The sequence below is a fragment of the Cibotium barometz genome, chromosome 19 (assembly GCF_041138505.1).
Source record: "Cibotium barometz isolate CiBa-2024 chromosome 19, ASM4113850v1, whole genome shotgun sequence".
NCBI lineage: Eukaryota > Viridiplantae > Streptophyta > Polypodiopsida > Cyatheales > Cibotiaceae > Cibotium > Cibotium barometz.
The window spans coordinates 4968301-4979108 of NC_141064.1; the positions used below are offsets into that span (position 1 = coordinate 4968301).

A 10808-nucleotide genomic window follows, 5' to 3' on the forward strand; every position below is an offset into this window, starting at 1 on the left:
GCACTACAAGCTGGGTAACATCACTAGCGTGCTATCTTCCAAGTTCCATCTACAGTTTGTGAAGATCCACGGTGTACTAGAATCCTAGAGGCTAGTATGTTGTACAGTCTATTAAGATCCTAGTACAATGTGTACAGTCTGTGAAGGTGTACCTACCTCTCTTGAATCTTTCTACTAGCTCTCGCTCGTCGACGATGTGAACAGGTCGCGAGTCTGGAGTTCTTAATGAGGGTGACCACTTAGAGGCTAGAGCTAAGAGCATTGCTCTAGTCACGCATCAGGATTCAAAAACCCTATCCTAAAAATACACTACAATTTACAAGTATTATCTATATTATTTTAATAAATATATAAAATAAATATTATTAAGGATATTTATTAGTCTTAATCTTTAAATTAAGATTGTTTAAAATTTGTAATCTTTTTTCAAAGGTGGCATTTTTGTTAATCCTTATTTTTTAAAAATTTAATGAAAATACTCTTAAAAAAACCCTTAGCAAATTGATTGATTTTTTTTTCCAAAATCAACCTTAAAAAATACACTACAAGTCGGTTTTTTTTTTGACACTGTTAGAGTGTACCTACCTCTCTTGAATCTTCTACCACCTCTTTGGAGTTCTCAGTTGAGTGAGCAGCACTGAGAGGCTACAGCTAAGAGCACTCCTGCAACTACATATTAGGATTCAAAAACTCTATCCTCCTGAAAGATACACTACAACTTATAAGTATTATCTATATTTTTTAAATTAATATATTATTATTAGTCTTAATCATTAAATTAAAGTTGTTTAAAATTTGAAACCTTTTTCCAAAGGTGGTCTTTTTCTTAACCCTTATTTTAAAAAATTTTAATAAAAATACTCTTAAAAAAAACCCTAGCAAATCGATTGGTCCTTTTTTCCCAAAATCAACCTTGAAAAATACACTACAAGTTCGTTTTATTTTTTTCCCCTTCCCTTGATAACTTTTCTTGTCATTGCTTTATTTTGAACTTGCTTGAAAGTTGATCGGGAGAGGCTCACAACGGCTTTGCAAGGGAGCCGTTGGGGCTTTCAAAACACACACAATTTACTTTCATTTTTTTTTCGTATTTGCACATTCTCTCTCATCGACCCTCTCATAGCCACCAGCCAGGAATTTCTCAGAATCCGTCCCCCTTAGCCTCTGCGGAAGCTCGGTGCTGCCAAAGCTAACAGCAGTCGCCCTCCTGTTGCTTCTAACGAAGTTCTCTGTCCCTAGCAGCCAACATAACCTTCTAAGAATTGGCTCCCTGTTTGCCCTTTTGAAGCTCTCGTCGCCATTCAAAGAGGTTTCTCAGGATCGGCCCCTGTTTGACCTCCTCAAGCTCTTGTCGCCATAGCCACCAAGCTTCTCAAGAGTCTTCCGCTGCCGCCATGCCTTCCCCCTCTCCAGCCTCGCGGAAAACTACCTCCCCTATTACCTTGCGCAACACCGCAGCAACTACGTCTCGAACCGCTTCGGCCGGTGGCTCGCATCAAGGCCTTTTCACCCCCACAAAAAGCCCTGCCAGTAAGCCTCCTTTTATTTTTATCTTTTCGCTTGTTTTGTGTACTATTTTGCGTCTAATTTGCTCGTCTCTAAATCATAGTTAAAGCATTCAAAATTTGTATGTCTGAAGAGCCATGGAAAGCGTTACTTCTGTGATCTGTACGTACTGCACCCTATTTTATCAGAATGGGCATTCTAATGCATTTTGGTGCCCGTCTGTTTCGTTTTCTTTTCTGCAAGCAGCACATGCAACAAGCCGTGCGGTGCACGGGAAATTCGATGAGCACAAAGAGAACGCCACAGATAATGGCAATAACAGGCGCGCCAGCACATCGAACCATAAATCGACAGCTCCTCCTAAGAAACCCTGGGTAACGCATTTCGTTAAAACCACTTCAACATTGTCACCCAGCAAGGTAATTCTGGCAGAGCGTAACGCGTCCTGCTCTCCAGTAAGGTCGGGATATATTCGGGGAAATACAGAGGCCCTGAGCGACAAGAAACCAGAAGAGACGACACCAGCGGAGCCAGAAGGCACACCAACACCAGTACGAGTGAAAGGCGTTGCAGAGCTTTCGAAACGTATCCAACAATTTCTGGAGGATCAAGAAGCTTTGCTTGGGATCAGAACTGGCAGTGCTCACGGTTGCAAGGAGGTAACGCTAACACCCACCTGTGCTACTCCTCCTGCAGAAACAGGGCATGATCAGCGTACCCTTTCTTCGCCATATGATCCGTACAACTCGCCTTTCTTCGAGCGGCCAAAGTTTCTGCGATTGCATGGCAATGCGCCCTCCATGGATGCGGATGAAGTTCTTAAGGAGCAGAACATCGAAGAGCTTCCTCTGTTTGAAGGAGATCAGATTTTGGTCACTCCCCTGCAGTCGATCAAATTTTCTACAAATCTTTCTCCACTGTCGACGGAAGATGGGGAGACAGAAAAGCAGGTCGAAGAAGGAGAACTCTTGGGAGAGGAGGCTTGCACGATACCACCATGGGCAAAAGCTCTGTCGAAAGATGATGGCGACGTGAAAAGTGCAGAAGAAGGAAAAGAAGAAGCAAAGAAAGAGGAAGAAGCAGAGAAACGATCCCTAGAACTGCCTGTCGAAAAGTCTGAGGAGGATAGAGTATTCTCAATTGCAAAAGAATTCAGAAATGAACTGCAGATTGAAGATTTGGCAAAAAAGGATGACAAGGAAACAGCGGCCGGGTTTCCCTTGCAGGTGAAAGATGATAAAGTTTCACCCGAAGGCAGCAGGATTGAGGCAGATTCTACGACCAGTGTAAGCGGCACATCAGCTGAAGCTGATAAAGTGGAGATTGCAGATGCAGCAGATGTGTCCTGGAGGAGAAAGGTTGCACGGAAGGTGTTCTGTGCTACTCTTCTTGTAGCTTTTCTGGCTATGGCCTTGCTAGCTTCTGGTAGCCCTGGGCTTCTTCCTCCCTCTGTCAGAAACAACCCCATTTCCTCTCTCTGGCGTGCAAGCAAGTACTATAAACCTTCTCTGGTGTTTCTGCGCGGCATGGATGGTCTTTGGAGCACAGAGCTAATTTATCTTCCTGCAGACGTCCGTGTTGCTGTGCTGAGCGGAGAAAAGATTTTTGAATCCATGAAGAGGCTGTCTGATCAAGCGAGCCAGGGCCTGGAGCTCCATTTTCAACTAATGTCTCACATTCTTGAGTATTGGTGGAGACTGCTGCTTCAGCGTCTCCCTCTGGACGGAAGCCCTAGTACAGAAGAGGAACAAGACAGAGGCCGCCATTTTGCATGGATTCAAGAGTACGACTTCGAAGAAGAATGGCTTGATGAAGCGGCCACGCTCGCATACACCGACTGGGATCAATTGCTTCATGAGTACGACCTGCGGGCAGCAAACCAGTTTGTTCTGGGGTCCATACCAGAGATCTTGAAGAATGACTTGCTGAGGAACATTTCCCGCTTGAGTGATTCTACTGAGGTGAAAAGCCTTCTCGAGGAATTGATGGAGCTGAAGGGAGGGAGCACGGAGGAGGATAGAATGGAAGTTTTGCAATACTTCTGGGAGTATGCAATGTTTTCTGCAAGTGTTCAAGGAAGTTTGATGGAGTTGCAGGCTGAACCGGCAGCTGTGGCCAATGGCGATGGCAGCAAGACTGAAGGTTTTCTGTCCTATCCCGAACTGCAAAACATTGATATCTCCCCCGACAGGGAAAAATTTGATCTCTCTCAAGAAGCAGAGCTTGTAGAACATTACCCAGGCATTCACCAAACTGACAGAGAAGATCTCAAGAAGGAAGCCTCCGAGGTCTTTAAAAACTTGCAAGTAGCTGATAGGAATGCTGATTCAGATCTCTCTGAAGATGATGCACAGCTCCTCGAAATTCACACAGTGGCATGCTTTGATCTCGGTGAAGGTGCACAGCTTCCAGAGCAACACCTCGAAGTACAGGCAGCGGCACGTCTTGAACCCTCTGAAGTTGCAGCCGAGAAGGAGAAAATTGAGAAGGAAGCCTTCGAGTTGGTTTCTGAAAAATTGCAGATAGCTGATAGTAACATGCTGATTAACACAGTCACTATGTTAGAAGGAATTCAGGATCTGGTCCAGAATGCAGAGTCTGGAGCTTATGTACCCAGCTTTGAATCAGAAGTTTCTGCAAATGGAGCAGTGCGTGAGACAGCTGCAATCGCTGAGCAAAGAGAAGGGAACAAAGAGGAGATGGCCATCACTGAGATTCAGAACACATCTGATGTAGGAATTGAATTCTCCCAAATGGCCTCCATCGCCACTACCATAGCTGCAAGCCTGCTAATCTTGGTTCGGTTCAGGCAATCCAAGCATTCAGGTAAGTTTACTACTTCTGCATCAAGCGTGCAGTTTCTTAAGAAAACCCACCACCAGCATGGAAGCTTGGCAGATCAGTCGCAGCAGTACAAACAGCCCTTTGCAGGGGTGACCATGATTGAGGAGCTGAATGACAGGTTTGCTTCTGTGCTGCAATCTCCAGAGCCAAACTTTCTAGAGATGAGGAGCCGTAATGCAAGAGAGGACGAAGACCTGATCCGAAGTCCTCTTCCCGGCTCTGCAGACTCGCCCTTTGGGAGTTTTACAACTTACAAGATGGTCTCCAAGAAAGAGGTGTTCTTCTAGCTAACCCGCAAGCAAGTAAATTTTTAAGTAGCATTCTTTTTTGCTTGGGAAGCTCATGTCCGGGGACTTTGCCTTGATGGTGTGGTGTGACGAGGCGAGAATTCCCTTACATTGTTTTCCATGGCTGTTCAGAAGCAGAATTCAGGAATGGGTGATTTTGAATAAGGAGTAATTTGTTTGGGGTGTCAAATCTGGGAGCATAAAATTTGGTCCAACCTATTGTCATTCAATGGTCTCAAAAGAGATCTCTGTTAGGAATCCAATCTAGGTAGATTAGGGTGTACCTTCTATTAGAACATCAGCTGCAAATCTAGCTTACTCATCATCTAACTGTTTGCTAATGCTTTTAGCTTTGGGTCCATAGCTAGATACGTCAGTTTAACGGCATGCTAAAACTTGGCTCATAACTGTCAGATTTGGTAACCCCCCATTGATGTTGCAACTGGATGGCGCAGGGCCAGACTGTGGAATCGAAGCTGACGCCTGTGAGAAGATCAAGCCGCCTCCGCAATCATGTCAGCATGTCGCCGGATGCCAATGGGATCAAACGCATTGCTATTTCTCCTCCTTGAGTTCTCAGCTGGCCGTTAAAATAATCATCATCATCATCACCAGCTGATAGTGCAGGTCTGTCCGAGAACAAGCCTCCTTGTTCAGCTGCTCCTTTTGTATGCTTTTGGAATGCTAGTATAATATCAAGTTCGTGTGACAAGCTAGTCACTAGGTATCTCTACCTAGAGAACAAAACTTGTTTCTTATGAGTTTTAACCTTTGTGCTGAGCTTTTACTTGTCCTCTCGAAAATGGTCACACCATCAAGCTTGCAATTCGTGCTAGTTAGCTATGAGGGTTAGCATATTATGAGGGGAGGCATTCGTTCTAGAGCGAGGGCTAGAATTTGAAGGCTGCAGTAAGTACCCTTCCAAAGAAAGGCATGGTTAACATCGTATAATTGGTTAACATCGATAGTATACACATGGTTAACATCGATAGTACCCTTCCAAAGAAACTGTATGCCCTTCAAATGAGACCAACAGTATGCCCTTCCAACCTGTTTACATGAAACTAAACTGTAGACTTTGCATTAACCCATAAAACGAAAATTTGGGCCATTCTTCAAATTCTAGGCCTTGTATGCCGGTTGCAGCAGAAGGAAGCTGACCCTGAGCTTGGATAACGAAGGCTATAGGTGACCATTCTTGCCGTTAGGCATGACAAGCCCTAGGGCCTCAACAACATGTCAGCTCAGAGCCTTTTTAACCTCAACCTATATCACAGGTTGCAACAAACCATGATCTTGTTAAATCATAAAAGTAAAAAGGAATGTCTTGCAAGACACACAGTATATGTAGTTTATGTAACTATTAAAAAAGATTTTCCTTGGTTATATCTTTTCAAAACATACAATATGTATTCACATAAATGATGTGATTTATTCATCTCTATGTCTTTATATATTATATAAACTAGTGTCGCGAGCAGGAAGTATTTTTGCATTTTCAAGGAAGCATTTTCCATGTAGTTGCAGGCAAAAGAAATATGTGTAAAATCATCCTTCCTTTCCTTTTAGTAGCTAGGCACATCTAGTTACATACAAACACGTATAAAGATATACGTATCTATGTACATGTATATATGTGCACATGTACGTGTAATCCATTAAAACCATACATGCCACAACTAGAAAATATGTGTATGTGTGTGTGCATCTATGAATGCATGTGTGTATGTCACATGTACACATGTAAATATGTGTCTGTGTATGCGCACGCACCCATAATATTCATAGATATCGTTCACACTGATACATATATGTATACATCATCCTCAACTTGCCAACCTTATATATAAATATATCATACATGCAACAACTGGAAGATATGTATCTGTGTGTGTGCGTCTATGAATGCATGTGTGCATGTCACATACACACATGTAAATATGTGTTTGTGTATGCACACGCACCCATAATATCCATTGATATCGTTCACATTGATACATATATGTATACATCATCCTTAACTTACCAACCTTATATATAAACACATCATGATTGCCATATATATCCATCCATATAGAAGCTTTTAAAGCACCAAACTTGGCATATAAATATACATCTAGCATTACAAACCCATAAAATGATGACAATCTTAACACACTTGAACAAACATGGCCTCAAAACAATCTTCGGACAATTGGATTATCTCTCCTTGGTAGCCTATACCCCGCGCCTCCATCTAGCAAAATGTATGCCAGAAAAAATTATTAACATTGAAAATATAATTCTCGTTGAAAAAAGTTGGATCAGGATAAAAGCTTAGAAAACTCATTTGGTAGATCAATATTTGAGGAATGGCGTTTGAACATGCTTGTATTGTGAACAGCAAATCGAAAATTATGTATTGTTCAGTGCTTATGCACCGAAAATCTAACTTATCAGGCTTTTCATAATCTACAAACATTACACGTACATGAAGTTGATTTGCAACCTTCCGTAATCGTAGATTGTAAATTTCTAGGAGCCCAAAGCTCTCGTCTCGTAACTGTCTCGACCATACAAACCTAATAATAATCTGGGTTCTAAAAAGTAAAGATATTTCATAATGCAAAAAGAATGTTTCAATTAAAAAAAAATCAAACAAAACACAAAAGCTACATAAAAAGGAAGTTTATATATATATCGTAAAACACCAGTGCTCTCTAACAGTTCGATAATTAGAGATGATGTTGCTTGGCCTTCCTAAAATGGAAGAGGGTCTACAATTCAGCCACCATGAATATTAAATAGATCTTGAAAAATGATAATACATATATTAGCAAACATCTAAAAAAATTACCTTCAATATCTTGTCCATCACCATAAACGAACGAAAATGATCTCCTAAGCAATATACCCCTGATATCAAATATAACACACTCTCTCTTTCTCTCTCTCTCTCTCTCTCTATATATATATATATATACATATATATATATATACATATATATATATATACATATATATATATATATACATATATATATATATGTATATATGTATATATACATATATACATATATATATATATATATATACACACACACACACACACACGTACACACACACACACACACACACACATATGGTTGTGTATATGTGCGTGTGTGTGCGCGCGCTCAGTAGCTTAAGCCAAGCAATGAATAATATAATGGCATTGTATATAAAAGCAATCCAAAAGCAAACAAAGACTGCACTTGCACATCTTCAGAAACATTCTTCATTCAAATGCTTACTTCATTGTATAAAGATATGTATAAATGTAGTCTATAACATCTGCAAGTTGCCATTTACATTTAAATTCTTCGGCATGCCATTTGTAAAACCTCCTTGTAGACAACACTGGTTGTGAAGACTTCATTTGAATCTCTTGTGCTGCTTTCATATTCCACAATATGCTTTACACACTTTCACTGCATCGAATGATCTAACATGTGACATAGAAATGTATAGTTGTCTATGTGTGAATACTTGTGTGACATAGAAATGTATAGTTGTCTATGTGTGAATACTTGTGTGGCTAGATAAAGTCTCAATACACTCAATGTTTATCCTTGGGACTTATTAATTGACATGCCAAAAGCTAACCTAATAGGAAATTGCCTCCTTCTCATGTCAAAAGGCAATTGAAGCATAGCAGGCATAAATGTTATCCTGGGAATAAAGACTCTATCTCCAAGACCACATCAGTGATTATGGAATTGAGATGAGGCAGGATGCTATGTATGTCAAGAGCTTTGTTTCCAAGGGTTCTTATATTATATTGTGGGATGTGGGATGGCAAACTACGTTTTAGGAAGATGACAATGTTTCCTCGAACACATGGAATAGAGATGTTTTAATTACATTGTATGATGCTCAAAGGATTGACAGAGGGAAGCGTGGTCGTATGCTTTTTGGTGCTGATCATAAATGATTCAGCAGGCTAGGGGTTGGGAAAAGTATGTCAGGCAAAATTTTGTAAAAGTGTTTTTGGCTTGTGTATATATGGGATGCATGGCATGCAAAAAAGCTTTGCCCTGAATGCCCTGGTAGGTGTACAGAGTGGATGGTTTTGTAGTAGGCTAGTACATGCATGGTTTTTTTCTGGGAGCAGGTGCTTGAGGTTTGAAGTTTTTTTTCATTGTAGCTGTGTGTATGGCCTTGGGGAAGATTTGTCTCCAATGTGTGGAAAGCTTGCGAAAGGCCTTTGATGTTGGCAGTCTTTGGGCTTTGATGCATGTATGTTGGAACAGGGTGGTTTCATGCTCTTTTAAGAGCTCTTGGTAATGCCTCCATGTGGATGTATATGGGAACTGCAATTGGCATGATGACTGGTTGATCCTGGGCTGATTCTGGATGTCGTTCCCTGGCGCCTATAGTATGTAGGTGTTGGCCATGTTTAGTAAGCATGTGATGATGGTCGGCAGTGCATGGCACCGACTGCAGTAGCCATATTTGGTATTTTATGGTGTAGTTGATCAAGAACCTGTGGGGGTTCATCTACATGGTGATCGTTGTTGTATTATGACGATGGGCTACAAAGGTACCCCTCTCCTATAAAGGGAGTGATGGCGATGGCAATAGGGCTGCTGCTGCTCTCAGCTATGGCCCAGGTATATGTTGCCTTGATGATTGGGTTGTTTTGGAAGGTGTCATGTATGTGAGATGGTGTGAAGCAAAAGCTTCTGTGTGTCGAAAGAAGCTTGTATGGAAGTGTTGATTGGGAATTCAAAGATGGATGATACTGGTGATGTATTTGGCTATGGTTTGTGTGTTTGTATCTCGTGTGTGTTGATTTGAAGGAGAAGGCGTGATTGACGTGTTTGGTGGTGTAGTCCACGGGTTTACACTCTCACAGCGCACCTTGTGCCAGCCTTCGATTACCTCGTCATGCACACAGTGGAAGCATATGTGTTTGTTGGGTGTTTACTTTGTCTATGGTGCCCCTGTTTTGTGCTAGCTGTTCCAAGGTTGGGGGAGTGGGAAGTATAGAGTCCTGTTTTCTTGTTTTTTTTGGACTCCATAGCTTTTTGGTGCCCCCCACTGAGGAGGGCCAAGTGTTTTTCTTCGCCTACAAGGGTGTATGCCCTAGGGGTTGAAGGTTTCAGGGAAGGTGTTTTTCTTGTTTTTTCTTGGGATTTGAGGTGAAGCTTGGGGATCAAAATGATGTGGTATCCAGAGTTTTTTGGTGGTCCTAGTGAGGATGTAGTGGATTTTCTTGAAAGGATGGAGGTTGCGTGCATAAGCAACCACATCGACGAACCGGCACAGGTATTGCGGTTGCTGAGTATATGTTTGAAGGGAGATGCGAGGACATGGTTCAGAACTTTTGAAGAGTCGTTAAGGGATGCTGAGCCATGCATTCCAATGACCGAAGATGGATTGAAGACTGCACTTTTGAACAGGTTCAAGAAGGTTGAGGATCTAGACAAAGTCTGGCATGAAGAGCAGGGGTTGACACAGGGCGAATTGGAGCCAATTGATGATTATGTAAAGAAATTCTCCTTGCTGTGGGAGACCTTGTGTAGGGCTTTGGGGATCAAGTGCCTCCGGACATGATGAAGAAGGATCGTTTTGTTGCGGGATTGAAGGGGGGCGTTCGCTGGAAGGTTGAACTAAAAAAGCCTAAATCTTATGAGGATGCTGTGGAGATTGCCAAATCAAAGGATTGGAAGTTGCAACGAATGAACCAGCTGTGGTAGTGAGGCCTGAAATTAGAAGGGTAGAAGCGATACCGATGAGAACCGTGCTGGAAAGAGTGCAACCGACAGAAGCTCAAATGAATAATGCCACACCACAGGGGACAAAGGTGGCACCCACAGCTGTTACAACTTCTAATGAAGGGCTTCAACAAGACATGAGGCAAATAGTGGATTGTATGAAGAATCTGAGTTTGAATATGATGGGGAACACATGTGGTGGTGGACGTGGCCGAGGCAGAGGTTATAATCAGGAAGGGGTTGAAGGTCAGAGAGAAAGAGCCTGCCAGAGGGATAGTGACTGTTTTATCTATTGAGGAGTTACCTGATATATGTCCTGTGGTGGATGTATGGCACAAAGGGAAGAATATGGGAGAAGCATACATAGATGGTGGTGCAAAAATTTGCGTAATCACACTAGCAGCTGTGGAGAGGTTGGGTCTTCATATTACTG

The 10808-nt window shown here is 42.0% G+C and overlaps 1 protein-coding gene across 2 annotated transcripts; it reads left to right on the forward strand.

The window, feature by feature from the left end:
* The first annotated feature begins 1083 nt into the window (after nucleotides 1-1083).
* LOC147628128 (uncharacterized) lies at nucleotides 1084-5440 on the forward strand. Of its 2 annotated transcripts, XM_086813153.1 has the most exons (4): nucleotides 1084-1530; nucleotides 1753-4332; nucleotides 4495-4625; nucleotides 5093-5440. In XM_086813153.1, exons 1-4 carry the CDS (start codon nucleotides 1395-1397, stop codon nucleotides 5207-5209), a joined length of 2964 nt encoding a protein of 987 aa, XP_086669279.1. In that variant the 5' UTR covers nucleotides 1084-1394; the 3' UTR covers nucleotides 5210-5440. The 2 variants fall into 2 exon arrangements, with proteins under 2 accessions (XP_086669279.1, XP_086669278.1); XM_086813152.1 differs by having other exon boundaries at nucleotides 1753-4625.
* Nucleotides 5441-10808: the final 5368 nt, after the last annotated feature.